This window comes from Haemorhous mexicanus, chromosome 19, assembly GCF_027477595.1.
Source record: "Haemorhous mexicanus isolate bHaeMex1 chromosome 19, bHaeMex1.pri, whole genome shotgun sequence".
Lineage (NCBI taxonomy): Eukaryota > Metazoa > Chordata > Aves > Passeriformes > Fringillidae > Haemorhous > Haemorhous mexicanus.
Window position 1 is genome coordinate 1,263,585 of NC_082359.1, and position 18,400 is coordinate 1,281,984.

An 18,400-nucleotide genomic window follows, 5' to 3' on the forward strand; every position below is an offset into this window, starting at 1 on the left:
CCATGCAATAGAGAGGGGATTAGTGGGAAATAGTGGCAAATCCACCAGCTGGCTGTGCTAAGAGCCGCTAATCCCAACCCCACGGAGCCTCGGAGCCTCCGTGGAGGAGGAATCGGGACCGATCCCCAGTCAGCGCGCTCGGCAGGAGAGGAGGGCGTGGTCAGTGCGGCTCTGGCAAGGGGAAGGAGCCCACGCTTCCCTCGGGTTACTGTCCAAGGCAGTGCCAGCCTGGAGCTGTGCCACGGGAAGGATCTGAGACTGGTTTCTGGAGGGAGAACAACGAAGGAATTTGCTGGATACTCCAAGGTGCCAACCCTTCCACCCCAAAGCTCACTGAGCAGCACCAAGCCTCTACTGACCATGCCAGAGGGTGCCAAGGGCACTCTGGGACCAGTACAAAAGATATTCTGGCAGCTGAGACTGTGCTGGGACCTCCTGCTGCAGGGTGGCCACCCCAGACCACTATCCCTGCAGAGCTTCCCTGCTCTCCTCCAGCCACAAAAAGCCTCGGGCTTGTCCTGGTGCTCTCACCTGCCTGCACAGCAGCAGGGCCTCTCCGCTGCCACTCGTGCCAAAAATGCTCTCCCTGGGGAGCTCCCAGCACTGGCTCCTTCCCTGCAGGGAGGTACCTCCAGGTGGCTGCTGCACATTCTTCGTTCTCCTTCCCTTGCCCAAGCCCCCAGACCCCCTCAGCAGTGGGGACCCTCCAATACGAGGAGAGGAGCCAATCCCTCCTTCCAGGCTCCCAGAGCCCCAGTCCCAGTGCTGGCGTGCCCAGAGAGCTCTGTCCTGCCAACGGCTCCCAGGATGACAGATTTCCTGAGGCTCTGGCTGGCTGCTTTGCTCATGCCCTGATGGAGCAGATCCCAGGCTGGAGGAGCATCTGTCCAAGCGCTCGGCAGCAGGAGCAGCTGGCACTGCCCACGGGCGGCTCCGACCCCGGGATCTGCAGGAAGCTGCCTTGGATTGTCCCTCACATTCAGCCTCGTGCAAACCTCCCCATGGTATGAGAGGGGCTACAGGAGCAGCAGCAGCCCCCCACAACCCCCTCAACTCCCAGGGCTGTAACTTCTTCCTGGGTAAATCCACAGGAGAGCAGAGGGGCCATTCCAGCGCCTTTTCCTACAACACATGCTGGAAGAAGGAGCTGGAATGAAGCATCTCGGGGCAGCAGCCCAGGGAAGAGGCAAACACAACCCTTGTGACCCCAAAGGGATTCACCCAGCAATGCTTTGATATTTGCCCTCCCAGGGCCCCATCCTGCCCCAGCCTCCAGGCAGGAATGAGGATCCCAGGAGGATCCCTGGGCACAGGTTAATGGCAGAGGTGATGCCTGGCTGGGCTGGCTCCTGGCTCAGCAGAGCTGCTGCTCAAGCCCAGGCAATGCTGACGGTGCAGGGCCGTGCTGGGCCCACCAACACAGCCCTGCTGACCCAGCAGCACAGCACAAACACTCCCAGCTCTCCTCAGTGGAAAAGTCATCCCTCTCAGCCAAAAACATCCAGGAGGGAAGAGCTGCAAGAGGCACCCTCAGGTGCTGGGGACAGATTCATCCTCCCTCCTCTTGCACAAGGTTCTGAGGGGAGCCCCAGGACAGACTGAAACCTCCTGGGGGTGAGATGGACAGAATGAAGAGGAGGAAGAGAGAGAAGAGGGGGAAGAAAGGTGAAAACCCCTGCAGCAGGGTGAGCAGCAGCACCCACTGAAAGCCCCGGACAGCACGGAGGCCCCATGGCCACACACGAGGGCTGAGTACCCACACACCTGATAAAATCCAGTTGGAAGCACTCAGGGAATGATGATGAGGAGGGAGTGGGAGGAAGGCACTGCCTGTCTGAACAGATCTGATCAGAGATACCCTCACACCTCTACATTTAAAAGCATCACAGGGTGCTCCGGGAAAGGCGCAAGAGCTCCAAGAGCAGGGGCCAGGCTCCACATCTCCCCATTTCCACATCTCCCCATCTTGCCATCTCCCTATTCCCACTCTCCCAGCCCCACTCAGGCAAGGACAGACCCCACGGTGCCACTGTCACCCTCTCCCCCATAAAAGCAAAGCACCCACCAGTTATTTCCTGGTCAGCACCGTGCCTCCACAGCAGGAACATGCAGGACACCCGGAGCCCTCGCTGCAGCCCTCTCATCCGAGGGGGATTAGGGCTGGGTTAGGGATTTAATCCCACTGCCGGGGCTTTTCTGGGTCGGTGACATGGTTTGCGAGGCGCTGATTAGTGCGCGTCGTTAGCGCAGCACGGATAATTAACACAGCCGGTGCCACATGCCAGCACAGCTCCTGTGCCACCCCCCTCGCCATGGGCACGGGACAAGCCCTGGCCCCCTGTGGGGTCTGGCTGGGGTTTTGGGCAGCAGAGCAGCTGCCTGTGGTCACAGAAGAAACCCCTGCCCTGAAGAAGCAAACCCAGGGGTTAAAGATGGAGTTTTTTCACTGCAGTGCTGGAATTAACCCCTGAATGCACAGGGAGAGCTCCTCCAGCCCACTGGCTGTACTGGGATAAACTGGGAACAGCCCAGCAGCCTGCTGGTCCCTCCCTGCTGCCCAGATGGAGGATGTCAGGTCCATCCTGCCTCGGCCATGATGGGCTTGGGGACCCCAAGGGACAGACCAAATGTCCATCCACACCAGGAAGCAGTTCCAGCACAGGGACATGTCCAAGGTATGGACCAACAGCATCACCCCGGCCCCATGGTCACTCCAAGGAGGTGATCCCAGGGACTCTCAGCCTCCCAGCTTTGAGCAGTTTTCCAAGCAGACACAGACACACTCACAGGGTGTATCCATCATCTACCACTGGATAAAGCCACAAGTCACACACTGGGCTGGAGGCTGTGCTGCACAGCCCAGGGCGCTCTGTGCTGATGTCTCAGGTGCTGCTGCTCCAGGTAGGTTCATTCCCATGGGAATGGAAAAGCTGGGTGGGAAATCAGCCTGCCTCAAAGAGGGTGCTGGCATCTCTGCAGGACAGGCTGGGGTGGCCAGCAGTGCCTCTCAAGGGCAGGTGTGTCCTTTGTTCCTGGGACTGCCTGCTCCAGGTGGTCCACTCTCACCAAATCCTGACAGAGCAGCATCTCCCACCCAGCACCGCAACCCTCCTCCTCTCACCCTTCCTTGTCTGGGCTGCACTGGCCTGGCAGAGCCTTCCTCCACCCCTGCTCCTCCAAAACCTCAGGGGAAAACGGAAAACACAAACTAAGCCAGGAATGACACAGGCAAGCCCAAGCCCTGCTGCTCCCCACACTCCTGTTCCTTGAGAAAGCACAAAGCTCCGCCGTAGCATCCCCATTCCCATTAAAAACCTATTTCCATCACCACCCACAGCCCTGTGAGCTCTTCCCAACGCCCAAACTGGCTTCCTCAGTGCATCCACACATCCCTCCTGCCTGCTGTCTCCTGCTGAATGATGAGATGGAGTTTTCCCCACTCCTGGATGAGTCTACACAACTCGGCTCACTGCTACGGATCCTCTGGGCCTCTCATCCTGGTAATTTGTTGCTTCTTATTTTCACACACCTCCCACTCCTCCCCCGTGGCAGATTGTGCAGACTGTGCCTTGGCTCTCCGTGTCTGCTGCCCAGCCCTGCTGACACCGGGCTCCTGCATCCCAGCAAGCCTGGACTCTGCCTGGTGAGATTCCAACAGGGAGCAGAGCCAACAGGAGGCTCACAGAGCTCTGGGCTTCAGTTTAAGCCCTGCAACAGCCAGTCTGAAATCCAGCACATCTGAAATCCTCACCTGTACCCAACAGCCCAGCACATCCCACTCTGTCCAAACCTTTCCCCATAACTGCCAGCACCACCTGCCCAGGTGATGCTCCCAGCCTCTGGAGAGGAGTACCCGGTGCTGGCTGTGGCAGCACCCAGAGCACAGAGGGAAGGTCACCTTCTCAGCAAAGCTCTTGCATTTCCATCTCTATTTATTTATTTCCTGTGCTTGCTGCGCTCCCCGCGGCTCTGGGGCCATTTACATAATCGGATCAGAGGCAGCTGCACAGGAACTGCACGCACCGGCCCCCGAGCTCCCAGCCCTTCTTCCCAGGAGCACCTTTCCCCTCCCTGGAGCACCCAGTCCTTCCCTGGAGCACCCATTCCTTCCCTGGAGCACGCATCCCTTCTTCCCAGGAGCACCTTTCCCTTCCCTGGAGCACCCAGTCCTTCCCTGGAGCACCCAGTCCTTCCCTGGAGCACCCATTCCTTCCCTGGAGCACGCATCCCTTCTTCCCAGGAGCACCCAGTCCTTCCCTGGAGCACCCAGTCCTTCCCTGGAGCACCCAGTCCTTCCCTGGAGCATCCATCCCTTCTTCCCAGGAGCACCTTTCCCTTCCCTGGAGCACCCAATCCTTCAGAGGAGCATCTAGCCCTTCCCCAGATTGCCCAGCCCTTCTTCCCTGGAGCACCCTTCTTTTTCCTGGAGCACCCCTTCCTTCCCTGGAGCAATCATTCTTTCCCTGGAGCATCCATTCCTTCCCCAGAGCACCCATCCCTTCTTCCCAGAAGCACCCATTTCTTCTCAGGAGAACCCATCCCTTCCCTACAGCACCCATTCCTTCACTGAAGCACCCATCCTTTCTTCCCCTAGTGCTCCTCCCTTCCCTGAAGCACTCATCCCTCCTTCCCTGGAACACTCAATCCTCCCCTGGAGCATCCACCCCTCCCCAGAGCACCCATCCCTTCTGCTCACAGCCACAGCACCAAACCTCGCAGATCCATTCCCTCTTCCACAGAGAAGATCCATGAGGTTTGGCTCTGCTGCTCTGGACACAGAGCATCCACGTGCCAGCACCAGCCCAGTGCTGTGGCTGGGATCTCTCCAGGAAAAGCCTGGCAGGCAAGGACACTTTAACTTCTCCTGGAGGCAGCTCCTGGCCTGGCAAAAGCACCCTGTGCTGCCATGGGAAATGTGCTTGGGGATGGAGGTGGGACGAGCACGGTGTATTTTTACCAGGAAGCTCCTCATGCTTCCCCAGAGCAATGTTTCTTGTTCTACACAGAAGATTTTGGGACTTTTGCACTGCACAGAGCTCTCCCCATCCCCCGACGAGAGGCTCCTGGCAGCTCCAGAAGGCATCAGCTCATCTAAAAGGATAAATCAAGGCACAGAAAGGGATCCATGCTGGAAAGGTGACACTGTGGCTGGTTGCCACCAGTCCATGTGACAGGGGGTCAGGCTGGTCCTCTCCCTCCTGGTCCCCCCTCACTGCTTGTCCCTCTCCTGCCTTTCCAACCTCAAAGTGTCCCCCTGCCCACAGTTCTGTCACCTCCTCCCAAAACAACCAGCTCAGCAGGCCTCTGGGAGAGCCACAACCCCCTCCCAGAGCTGCCCCCTGCTCCCACCCTGCTTCTTCCAGTCCTGCCCCTTCCAGGGCACAGCCTGTCCCTCAGGCATCTCCTCAGGATGCCCATCCAAAGCTGAAGTACCAAAGGATGCTGTGAGAATGTGCCCTGCCACCCCTCAAGCCCCTCTTACCTGCGTGGGATCTTGGACAAGCCACGCTCCTGCTGTTTTATCCCAGCACAATGGTTTTTGTGGAATTTCCCACCCTCCAGACAGCCTTGCCCAAGCTTTTATCACGTTGCAAACACCACAACCTCCTCCTCTTCCTCCTCCTCCTCTCTGGGCTGGACACAGCAAATACTGCTCTGCTCATCCCTTCCCAAAGGCCGCTGGAGAATCTTCTTTCTGGCAATTCCCTGCCCACATCCCATTGCTGTTCTGCCTCCTGACAGCAAACCTGGGCAGCACCAAGGGTCTGCTGGCACCTCCCACCACGCTGCCAACCCCATTCCCAAAACTTGGACAAACTCTCTGTGGGGCAGAGCGCCGCACAAGCATCCCCAAACTGCACAGAAACACAAAAGAGAGACTCAGGAAGCCCTTTCCCCTTGTGGCTGCAGAATCCTAGCAGTGGGAATGGGGAGGATGCTGTGACCATGGGGCTCTGAGCACTCTCCAGCTCCTGCTGGGAATTACTGCTAATTTTTAAAGCCCACATTAAACACCACCCAACCTCCTTCTGCTCAAGGCTGGGACAGCACAGCAACAGCACTGCTCCATTCACAATTCCCTGAGCTCTGCCTTCATCCATTATTCCAGCCCGGTAAAGCCTTGGGATAGTTTTTTTAAATTTTCTTTAAATATTTTATTCAGTTTTGCTGTCTCTCACAGCTCCCTGGGGTAAACCAGGCTCCCCAGGAAGGGCTGTCTCACTGCCATGGAGGCAGAGCCACACTCCAAACACGAGCTGTCTCCAAAAAAGCACCGAAAGCACCGTGAGGCTGCATAAGGCAGGAGCCGGGGCGGTGCCGGCACTTCCTGACCTCCGACAACCCAGCTGGGAGAGCAGAGCCAGCACGAGACCCCGAGGGGGTTAAATCCCACAGCCATGTGGGACTCCGGCAGCTTCATGGAAGCAATGAGGATGTGAGGGATGTGGGGCTCAATCCGCAGCGGGCTCTAAAGTGCTATGCCAGGCAGGATTCCACCCACGGAGCAGGAGAAAGCCCCTCAGCATTGCCAACATCCCCATCTCCCAGCTTTACAGAAATGACCTATTCCATGGAGCAGGCTGGAAGGATGCACCATACCTGTGTCTCAGTGGGGTCCATACCCCTGCCCTCTTCCCAGCTGCATCTTCCCAACTTCCCATGCCCTCACCGCGGCGCCGAGCCCCAGCCGTGCCGAGCCCTGCGGTAACGAGCCAAGGCACGGGGAGCAAACAGGGAGGGCAGGAGGATGGAGGAGGAAGAGGAGGAAGAGGAGGAGGGGCAGAGGAGCAGCACTCACGTTGATCATAGCATTGGAGGTGATGCGGAAGAGCGTGGCGCGCTCGTTCACCGCCTTGATCTTCTCGCCGCTGTCGGCCGGCAGGCGCAGGTTCTCCAGCTCGCTGAGCGAGCGCTGCAGGGCCGCGCCGTGCTTGGCGATCAGCTCGTTGCAGGTGCTCAGGTCCTCCAGCTTACTCGACAGGGTCTTCAGGGGGCCGTGCAGCTCGCTCTTGTCTGACTGCGAGGCGGGCTCCTCATCACCCGAGTCATCTGCACAGGGAGGGATGGAGAGAACAGCGTTTCCATGGTTACCCCCGGCCGCTGAGCCCGGCAGCGCTGCGGGCAGGGAGCAGGGACAGGGACGGGGACAAGGGACCTCGCGTCTCCTGCCAGCACCGGGCTGGGGGTCGTGGCCACCACGCCCCCTGGAGCACAGCGTGGTGGGAGTGGCACCCAGAGCCTGAGCAGCCGCTGTCACCGAGATCTGGTTCAGGGCTGGGTGCTGGGGTGGCACAGGGGGTGCACACACCAAACCTGCCCTTCCCAGGCTCACCGGGGTGGATGCACCCCGCACTGGGGGCTCTGCCAGCTCTGCCTGAGGCAGGGAGAACTGTGTTACCTGAGGGAAAGGTCACACAGGCACCAAGGAAAGTGACACTTTATCCAAAACTACCACCACATCTTCAGAGGGCAGAAAACTCCACGATCAGCACCTCAGCCACAGCAAAAATTCCTGCAACTCCAGAACACTTAAGAGCAGTAACCCAAATCCACTAACACAGCATTTCTGTCACCCCACTGCTCCCTCAGGAAGGAGGTGATCGGCCCCAAGAGGCAGCAGCACCCAAAACAAACACAAAGAGAGAAAAGCAGGTCCTGGGCACGGGCTGTGCCCCATCCTTATGCTCCAAAGTTTGGCAGAGGTTTTCCAGGTGCTCCCAAAACCCAGTGAGGCAGCAGAGCAGGGAGCTGCTCCTGTACCTCCCCTCCCTCAATCTTCTGTTTCAGGATTTCAGAGAGATGGGAACCAGCAAAACCTGGCTGCAGCTGCTCTGCCAGGTCTGGGGGCATTGGGGGAGTGAGAACATTCTCCAAACCATCCAGGGGATTTGAGGAGTGAGAACATTCTCCAAACAATCCAGGCACAGAGCTCAGGGAAGGCTCTGGTGTAACAGGGGAGCAGCACATTCCCTCTCAGCACTGTGAGGAGAGAAGGAAACCCGTGATTCCCTGGCAGGTGGGTGTTTGGCTGCTATTCCTGGCTCATTGATAGGAGCTCTGCAAATGCTGTGGGGACTGGGAGAGGTGTTCAGGCACTGCTCAGACTGAATGCACAGGAAGGAAAGCAGAGGAAGAGCACCCTTCAATGACTGTGATCCAAAGTCAAGGATCTGGATAAATGTGACAGCAACATCAGCCTGGAGTGGCAGCAGGAGCAGAGCTCAGCACAGGGTCCCAGCAGGGCTCATGGTGAACCTCCCCAGAGTGGATGTGATGGGACAGGAGGCACAGCTCAGGGACAGCGCTGACCCTCCTCAGCAGGACCAACCTCACTGCCCAAGGACAAGGAGAGAAAATCCAAGGGAAACAGGGCATGGAGCAAACCCCATGAAGCACCAGGACAGCATCTCCCAGTGTCACCACCCGGCCCCTCTGCAACCCAGCTCACAAACATGAGCAGCAGCTGCCGGAGCCAGGAGAGGAAGCAGCCACCAAGGACAATCAGACACCCAGGGGAAAGCAGCTGAGAGCTTCCCAAGGAAGGTGAGCTGCAGCTGAGGGGGCTGGGAGCTGGGCAGCTCCCACAGACAGGCACAGGGGACAGGACCAGAGGTTTGAAAATACACTCAGAATCAGGAAAGTCTCCAGAACAGCTGGCAGGGGAAGGGGAACAGGAACACGAACAGGCAGGATTCCAAGGACTCCATCCCAGGAAGGTGCACAGAGGCACCACAGCAACAGCACAGGCTCACACCACAGGCCAACCCCAAAAGATCTGGCAAGAAAACCAAAGCCACTTTTCTATCAGTAGAGAAAATCACCAAAACCTCCTCCAAGTCCATCTTCTGATACAAAAGTTTCAAGTATTCCCATGGTGCCTTCCAGGCTGGGGCACACAAAGGATCTCCATCAGGGTGGGCACATTCCCTGGGCTTGGACATTGTCACTGCACCTGTCCTGAGCCAGTGCTTCCAGGGACAGAGCATTCCAAATCCCAGACACCCACTGGGAGAGGGACACCAGGCTGCTCCTGCTGCTCTGAGCTGTATCCCTGGGGCTTTCCAGGGCACTCTCTGGCCTCCTGCACCACCTCTCTCTCCAGGTGAGAAATTTTGCTCTTCCCACAGCATCCCAGCAGCCCGTGCAGGCTGTTCCAGCTGCCTGCACTCCAGAAGGCAGAACCTCTTCCCCACAGCTCTGGGATCTGATCACGAATGAGGCTGGACTTTAACAGCCAGTCTATAACAAAGTCCCATGTTTTATAAAGCTCCCAGGAGCAGAAGCCAGCCCCACTGGCTCAGCTGTCACTGCCAATAGGAGGCTGAACATGGCAAAACCCATCTCTGAGGGACTCCAGGGGACAATCCAAATTTCCCAATTTTCTTTTTAGAAAAAATATCACAAATAATTCACAAAGACCATTTTATCTTCTTACAAGTGCCACAAAACTTGTGCCAAGCAAGAGAAAGTACCTCTCTGCCTATCTCCAGGCAGCATTTAACCCCCAAATCCCTCCCTTTAATTTTCCCCCCATCCTGCCTTACACAAAATGCTGCCCCAAAGCCCTGGCTGTCAGTGCTCTGGGATTTCCAGAGCAAAGCCAGCATCACCTTGCCCACAATCCCAGATCACAGCCTGAGATTTTTCCCAGAATCACAGAATGCCCTGAGTTGGGAAGGACCCACAAGCATCACCCAGACCCCCCAACAGCCCCACCCTGGGCGTCCCTGGCAGTGCTATCCAAAGGCTCCTGGAGCCCTGGCAGCCTCGGGACCGTGCCCATTCCCTGAGGAGCCTGGGCAGTGCCAACACAGGGATGGCAGAGCAGGGAGAGGGATGGGCTCTGCACTTTGCCAGGACATTATTTCCTGCCCATTGACCGAGGCTGAGGGAACAGTCCCTGCCCAAGTGCTCAGCTTGAGGCAGGAACACAGCGTGGCCCAATTTTTCATCGCTGTGCAGAATTATATAAATGCCTCAAAGCCCAGGAAAAGAGGGAAGGAACCTGGGTCAGCCCAGTGACGCTGCTCATTCCAGCTGAGCTGGCTGAGCTGAACATCCCTCACCAGCTCCTGCTGTCCCAAAGCTGCTGCTGTGGGATGCTGGAATGCTGGCAGGGTGAGCAGCAGGATACCACCCTCCTCCTCCTGCCTGGGCAACTGCAATCATAGAATCATGGAATGGTTTGGGTTGGGACCTTGAAGCTCACCTCCTTCCATCTTCTTGACATGGGCAGGGACACCTTCCACTAGAGCAGGAACCAATTAATGATATATATAATTAATTATATAATATTATATATATCTCTCAGTATCTCAAGCGACATATTTTGTTGCAATTATCTCAAATTAAAGCACGGGAATAAGGAAATCCAATGTCACAGCTCCAGTCAAATAAATCAGAGTACCTGAAAGCAGAAATGATCACACAGAGCACCCAAACCTCCTCACTGCCATTTCCAAGGTGGAGCTCTGACACTGGCTCTAAAGGTGCTTCCATCTTTCTCCTGGGAGCTCCCAGGAAAGCTGACCAAATCCCAAATCCACAGAAACATGAATCCTTCTGTTTCCTGCAGCATGCAGCAGCCACTCAGATCTGCACCAGCTTTGGAGCAGCAGCCCCAGATCCCAGTGAAGGAGCCCTGCTCCCACCAGGCCATCCCCAGCAGCTCTCCAGCATCGCCCCAGCTGTACCAGCAGGACAAACTGCCATGGGAATGCCATGACACAGCACAGGACAGAGCTCTGGCATCCCCCCCTTCCCCCCTCAGGGCTGTTCTCAGGGAAGCTGCTTTGAATCACAGGATCATTATTTAGGAAAAGACCTCCAAGACCAGCATGTCCAACCTCTGACCAGCCTTTGCACATGAAACACCAACTCCTGTAGTTACAGCTGGAGATTATCAGGAAGGGCTGGAGGAGAGAGCTGCAGGAATATTTCTCCTATTGCTGACGATGAAGGATTCACTCAGGCAGAAAGGTGGAAGAGCAACAAGCCCCTGCCTGGAGGTCTCTGCTTGGACCCCAGCCAAACACCACAGCTTTGGGGATCCTGCCCTTATTCCAGCTTCTAGATCAGTTCAGACAGGGAAAAAAAATGATTTGGCTTTGCTAAGGCTGGGGAAACACCCTGAAGGTCAGAAATACCCACAGAGACAGTCTATCCAGGGCTCCTCATTCGACGATGGACCACAGGGGATTTGAAGAAGCCAAAGTGCAGTGGGCCCAGCAAGATCACAGCACTAGGACTTCAACCAGAATGGGTGGTGGGGGGGGGAGTCCTAACAGCACGCACTGAGGGTCACAGAACCTCCTGGAAGCTGCAAAAACACAGATTCCTCAGTACTTGGGAGGATTTAGGAGAGGGAAGAGGGGGAGAGAGGAAACACGACTCCCACAGGATGATGGTGAGGGAGACCCAGCAGATTCCAGCTGAAACATTTTCCAGCACAGCCCAGAAGGAGTTTTAGTGATGGCTTTGAAGGGGATTCCAAACATGCAGGGGATGAGCAGGAACCAAAACAGGGGAAACGAGGACTGGCTGAGGTGGAGGATGCTCAGGGGCTGGAGTGTGTCCAGGGCAGGGAAGGGAGCTGGGAAGGGGCTGCAGCCCCAGGAGGGGCTGAGGGAGCTGGGAAGAGGCTCAGCCTGGAGAAAAGGAGGCTCAGGGGGGACCCTGTGGCTCTGCACAGCTCTTGCCAGGAGGGGACAGCCAGGGGGATCGGGCTCTGCTCCCAGGGAACAGGGACAGGAGGAGAGGGAACGGCCTCAGGCTGGGCCAGGGCAGGCTCAGGGTGGATTTTGGGGAAATTTCTTCCTGGAAAGGGTGGTCAGGCCCTGGCACAGCTGCCCAGGGCAGTGGTGGATCCCCATCCCTGCAGGGACTTAACAGCCATGTGGATGTGGCACCTGGGGACATGGGGCAGTGGTGACCTTGGCAGTGCTGGGGAATGGTTGGACTCGATGATCTCAGAGAACTTTTCCAACCTTGATGATTCTGCAGTTCTATCCCAATGCTCTGTGCACCTTGTCTCTCGATGCTGCCCTCACTCCTTTCCCCCAGTTTGGTCCTTTTGGATCCTCAGCTCCCAGCAGCTCCTAAATCCCATTAAACCTCAAACCAACATCCCCCAGCTGGGCAGGGCCAAAGTGGATGGGGACCATGTCCAGGAGCAGCAAAAAGCCTGGAGGCCCTGCAGGAGCCAGGAAGGGCTCCCTGCTCCTCCCCACAGGGAGCTCCTCCAAGGACACACAGAGTGCTTCCATCCACGGTTTCCAGCCCCCAGCACACCCTCTCCCTGCAGAGGGAAGGGCTCAGGGATGGATCCCCTCTTTCCATGCAGGATGACAGTGGTGCTCCCACCCGACCCTCATCCCTCCTGGTGCTCCAGCTCTGCCATCTGCTCTCCATGGAACAAAGATCTTCCCTAGAGCAGCAAACCCTTAGGGGGTGGCAGGGGGCTCCCAGTCCCATGCTGGGATGCACGTGGCCCTGGATCCCCTCGGGAAGCAGCACATCCCTAGCTCAGGAGCTTCACCCCGGCTCACCCTGCTCCTCCTCATGAAAGGCAGACATTCAGCAGGAATTCCTGTCGCTCTTCCCCAGGGAACAAAAGCTCCTCAAGAAAACAAACATGAAAGGCTGGCAGGAAAAATCTGACAACAAATTGCCAGGTTCCTCTGGCTCCTGTGCTGTGGATGAGGAAGCCCAGCCTCCACAGCATCCTCCTAAGATTCTCCAGTGTGCTCTGGAGATTTCCCTGTGCTTGCCAGTGACACAGAGGGCCTATTCATGACTTGAATTCATCCCCCTCTCCATCCTGCAGCCAAGCTTTGCCCTGGACTTGTGCAGGGCCTGGTGCCAACACCTCTGGGGCCCTGGGCCAGAGCAGTGGATTTGGGCTGAGCAGAGCGAGCAGCCATCACCACCCAGTTCCAACCCCAACCTTCTTCCCCTTGCCACGACACAAGTGTGGCACAGCAGGGCTGCCCCAGGCACTGCAGTAACCCACATAACACCCTCCTCCTTCTCCTCCTCCTCCTTTCCCCCTTGCTCCAGGAAGGCTCCACAAATGCAGCTGCTGCTTCCCGCTCTCCTCACAATGCACTCGGGGAATATCTGCAAGCCCAGGCTCAAATCCTAGAGACACAAACCACAGCAGCTTCTCATAAATCCAGGAACACTCCAGGCTGGTATTTTACACCTCCACCCCCAAACCCAAGTGCTCCCCAGGCCGAGCCCCTGCTGCTTTGTTTGGACTCAGGAGCAGCTTGGGCTGGGTTTGCTTTGTAGGGCACGGGCACTCAGGGTTGCTATAGGAACAGGAGCCTCACCATAAGCTGGGCAGATTATTTTTGGAGCTGTGATGCAATTTAATCTATGGAGAATGGATCGGCAGCCATCGTCCATAAGCCTCCTCGGGCTGGTTTCTCAGCCCAGAGAACACAAACCTCAGTGCCTGGAGCAGCATCCCAGCAGAGCCACCAAGGAGAGCTCTCTTTCCACCCCTTCTTCCATCCTGAAATCTTCCCTCAGATAAATGTTTGCCATTGCCTGCAATTTCTCCAGAGCTGGTGGGAAAGCTGCTGGCTGGAGACACAACACCAGAGCGTCCCCATGCTTTAGGGACACACTGGGGACATACTGGGACTTTGCAGTGCAGTCCACGGGAATCCCAGGGACAGGGATCCCACGGGAGGCACTGCCATGCAGAGCTCCCACCCCAAAACCATCAGGGAGCAATCCCAGGGAGCTGCTTCTCACAGCTGGGCTGCTCCAGTGCTGCCTGTGGATGAGCAGAGCTGGGAAGAGCCTTTTCAGGGATAAACCAGCAGGAGGAGAAGGGATTGGAAGGTTCAGCATTAGACCAAAATTATTCCAAAGTTCCCAATCTGCATCCAGAGTCTGGCTGTGATGTCTCCAGCCCAAAAAACCACAGCTCCTCAGCCCCACACCATGCCTGGGCCAGGCAGCTCATCTCTGCTCATCTTCCTCCCCAAGTAAAGCACAGCTCTCCTCACTCTGCATCCCTCACCTTCCTTCTCCCCAGGAGTGGAAAACTTTCCCTTTCCAAGTATCCTCATTTTCAGCAACAGTCCCTGTCCTTCCTACATCACTGTGAATCTCTCCCCAGTCCTCCTGCAAGCCTGAGCTGCTTTCCCACCACTGCATCAGTCTTTGGAGCCTCCCAAGGCAGGACTGGCCCTGTGCTGGAAATTAAACCCAGCTTTCTCCTGGAGGCAGCTGGAATGAGCTGATGGGGGGGGTTGGAAGTGCAGGATCAATACTGCAGGAGTGAAGTCAAGGATTCCAGAGCAGAGACCCCCTGAGTGCTGTCCACACGTAAAGCTCTGATGGGATAGAAGAAACACTGATGACATTAATTCAAACAGCATTCCTGGGTTGCTCCAAAGCCACCAGAGACCACGGCAGTGACAATGGGGCATCTCAGCAGCTGATCTCCCTACTGACAGCAGGACCTGCACATCTACCAGGGGAGCTGAGCTTGGAAGCCTCAGAGTCCCAACCCTGGCTGTTCCCAATCCTGGAACAAGCTGCCTTCAGATGCCCTGATGGTCCCACCATCAGCACAGCACGGGTTATGCTCCTACTCCCAGTTCCCCCTCTTGTGCACTTTCTCCTGCCTTTTCCCACACTTGTCTGGGAGTTTAGGACCTAAAAGTATGAAAAGTATCCCACTGACTGGGAAAAGCCTTTTCTCCTCCCACAGACAGACTGAAGATGTCCATGAGGATCAGCCAGCAGCAAATCCTGCAGCCATCCCAGCCAAAACTCCAAGCTCTTTCTCCTCACAGTAAACCCACAGAAATCAATCCCACCTCCATTCCAGATTCCCCATTTATCCCAACCCCAAGCAAGGGTATGATTCAGAATCAGCAGCCCTTCCTGTGTGGAATTATCCTGATCTCTGGGATCTGCTGCTCACCCGTCATTCCTGAGGCAGAGCAATTTCCAGCCTGGCTCTGGCAGACACAGCTGCTTTCATCACTTTTAATCGCTATGAATATTAAATGGAGCAGGGATCTATATTTAATAGCATGGCCCGGCTGCCAGGGAGATGGATGAGGTTTGTAGCAGCTGCAGATGCAGGAACAGGCGGAATTTTGGTGGTTAGAAAGAATTACACTGAGAATTAATCAACAAAATAGTAGGGAAAATAATCATTCATAAATCATTCCAAATCCGGGTAATTGCTCAGCAATTACCACCAACCTGCCAGGGCTGTGGCTTCTCCCCACTAACGCAAAGGGAAATGGGAGCAGGTAAATGGGAGCCTAAAAATAGGGAAAACTGGCTGCTCCTGACAAGCTGGGACACATCCCGAAGTCACATTCAGTGGGAGCAGGTGGGGAGGCCCCACCTGGTGATGGGGCTCCACAGAGCAAACCCACAGCTCCAAGGTCACTGCTCCTAGGGGTGCTCACCTGGAGAGGAGAAGGCTCCAGGGAGAGCTCAGAACCCCTTGCAGGGCCTGAAGGGGCTCCAGGAGAGCTGGAGAGGGACTGGGGACAAGGGATGGAGGGACAGGACACAGGGAATGGCTTCCCACTGCCAGAGGGCAGGGATGGATGGGATATTGGGAATTAGGAATTGTTCCCTGGCAGGGTGGGCAGGCCCTGGCACAGGGTGCCCAGAGCAGCTGTGGCTGCCCCTGGATCCCTGGCAGTGCCCAAGGCCAGGCTGGACAGGGCTGGGAGCAGCCTGGGACAGTGGGAGGTGTGGAGGGAGATGGGCTTTAAGCCCATCCAGCCCAAACCATTCCATGGATCTATGAAAATAAGCAGGATACAAAAAGGGGCAGTGAGAAAGCACAAAGCATCTCCTTTCCCATCACTGCAGCATTCCCAGCCTGGCAATTGAACATTTTATTGCTGCAATTACAAAATGATGATGTTCCTGGTCAATAATCATGAGCAGCACAGGCTGCACTTTGGACTGCAGTCCTGCACTTCCAAGCACAAATGGGGTTTCCCAACACCCAAACAACCCCAATAAGATGAAATTGAGGCTACAGAGTCACACAGATTGAGTTTAAAACACAGCAAAAGGCAGGGTTTGAACTACAAATAGGATGGACACACTTAAGAAATGGAGGTGAAATGTGATCAAGCCAAGACTCTACATGGCCTCAGTGGAGAGACCCAGCCCAAGAGGCAGCCCTGAAGCCGCCGCTCATGGCTGCTCCTGAAACCACACAAACTCCAGTGGAACCTGGAAAAGTAAGCTAGAAGGGCAGGGGTATAGAAATAGAGAAGGCAAATTTGAGACATGAGGTGATTTCTGCTAAGGCCTCACCAGCCCATGGCCAGTTTGAGATCCTGCACTCCCAGAGTGTCCCAGGAAAGGACACCCCTGATGGCACTAGGGCTGGGTAACACATCCCAAAGGGACAGTGACTGGAAGGACAGGGTTGGGCAGAAGTGGGAGAAGTCAACTGGAGACATTTTGACAATCCACAAGGAACAACTCGAGATACTCAGGAAACAAAGCTGGAAAACGGAGCAGCTACAGAGGGGCAGCTGTGACACAGAGCCCTGAGGGGGAGAGCATTGTCCCTGTCCGTGAGTGCAGGAGAGACCTGGAGGGGCTGGAGCGTGTCCAGGGCAGGGAACGGAGCTGGGAAGGGGCTGGAGACCCAGGAGGGGCTGAGGGAGCTGGGAAGGGGCTCAGCCTGGAGAAAAGGAGGCTCAGGAGGGACCTTGTGGCTCTGCACAACTCCTGCCAGGAGGGGACAGCCGGGGGGATCGGGCTCTGCTCCCAGGGAACAGGGACAGGAGGAGAGGGAACGGCCTCAGGCTGGGCCAGGGCAGGCTCAGGGTGGATTTTGGGACAATTCCTACACGGGAAGGGTGGTCAGGCCCTGGCACAGCTGCCCAGGGCAGTGATGGATCCCCATCCCTGCAGGGACTTAGCAGCCATGTGGATGTGGCACTTGGGGACATGGGCCAGTGGTGGCCTTGGCAGTGCTGGGGGAACACTTGGACTTGAGGCTCTCAGGGGGCTTTTCCAACCTAAAAACCATTCTATGATTCTATAAATACATATATATACATGTATACATATGTATGTGGGCTGAAACACAGGCAGGCATCAGTGCTGCTTCCAGAGTCTCTCCAGTGGATTTCTTCACAATCCTTCCAAATCTCCTCTCAGGAGGAGCCAAGAAGCTTTGCAAGATGCCACGTTGCTGGCTTTTGGAGGAGGTGGAGGATTGGTGGTTGTTTTTTAGCTCTGCCTTTGGACTGCAATACTCTGTTCCCTGTCTGCAATGGGATAAGGAGTTGGGAAGCCCTATGGAAAAGTACAGACCCAGCCCTGAAAGCTCCTGAACAGGGATCTCAGAGACTGAGGGGCAGAGCTGGCAGGCAACACAGCAGGAAATCAAATTAACCCAGCTGATGTTTTTGTGGGAGCATTGGAGAGTCACACTTAGTGCTGCTGGACAGGCCAAATGTCCGTCCTGTCCCCTGAGGGCACTTGTGAATAGCAATGAGCAAAAACACGGAGGGGAAGGAGTGATTACAGGGAAATAACGGCTCATTAGCAGATAATTGGGGGCTCGGCAGCACAGCTCATTGGCAGGAAAGAAAATTTTAAAAAAAATTAAAATAATGGCTCGATAAAAATAGAAACTTTTTCATTCTCCAGCTCGGAACAGCAGCGACACACGAAGTGCTGAACTCCAGGAGCAGCCTGGGTGCAGAGCTGGGGCGGGGACAGTGACTGCCTCCTGTCACACCTGGGAAATGCTCCCCTGCCAGGAATCCCTGCGGGAGAAGCCGGGACTGGCCCCACTGGCAGGAGGCAAGCACACAGTGCCTGCAGCATCACCTTCAGCTTCTCATTTCCTCTGCGAGCCCAGGAAGTGTCCAGGGATCCCAGCAGGCCCTGCCAGTGCCCAAAGGGGCTCCAGGAGAGCTGGAGAGGGACTGGGGACAAGGGATGGAGGGACAGGACACAGGGAATGGCTCCCACTGCCAGAGGGCAGGGATGGATGGGAGATTGGGAGCTATGGTGACCTTGCAGGAGGCCCCATCACTCCAAAATCCTGCAGTCAGCCTGGATATCCAGTTACCCTCCCCAGCACCCCTCCAAAGCTGCCTGTGAAAGCATTTCTCATCCCTGGATAGATCCATATCAGCAGGACAGAGGCACAGACCTCTGTGTCCCTTCCTGAGCCTCTGAAAGATCCACATCCAGCTGAACATCTCCCATTTGCCCTTCACCACACCAGCCCTGCTCTGATTCCTCTGTGCCCCCTGAATTCACAGCCCACACCTGACCCAAGACATCCCAGAAGGGAGGACTTGCCCTGCCTGCAGCTCCAGGGCCATCTCCAAGGGAATATTCAGCCCAGGGACACAAGTGGCATCATAAA

At 56.2% G+C, this 18,400-nt stretch overlaps 1 protein-coding gene across 4 annotated transcripts in view; it reads right to left on the minus strand.

The window, feature by feature from the left end:
* OSBP2 (oxysterol binding protein 2) overlaps positions 1 to 18,400 on the minus strand; it is a 97,603-nt gene that overhangs the window by 21,880 nt on the left and 57,323 nt on the right. For all 4 annotated transcript variants that reach the window (XM_059863125.1, XM_059863124.1, XM_059863127.1 and 1 more), the window contains one exon: positions 6,800 to 7,050. In XM_059863125.1, coding sequence (XP_059719108.1) covers positions 6,800 to 7,050 — 251 coding nt within the window. The remainder of the gene's footprint in view (positions 1 to 6,799; positions 7,051 to 18,400) is intronic.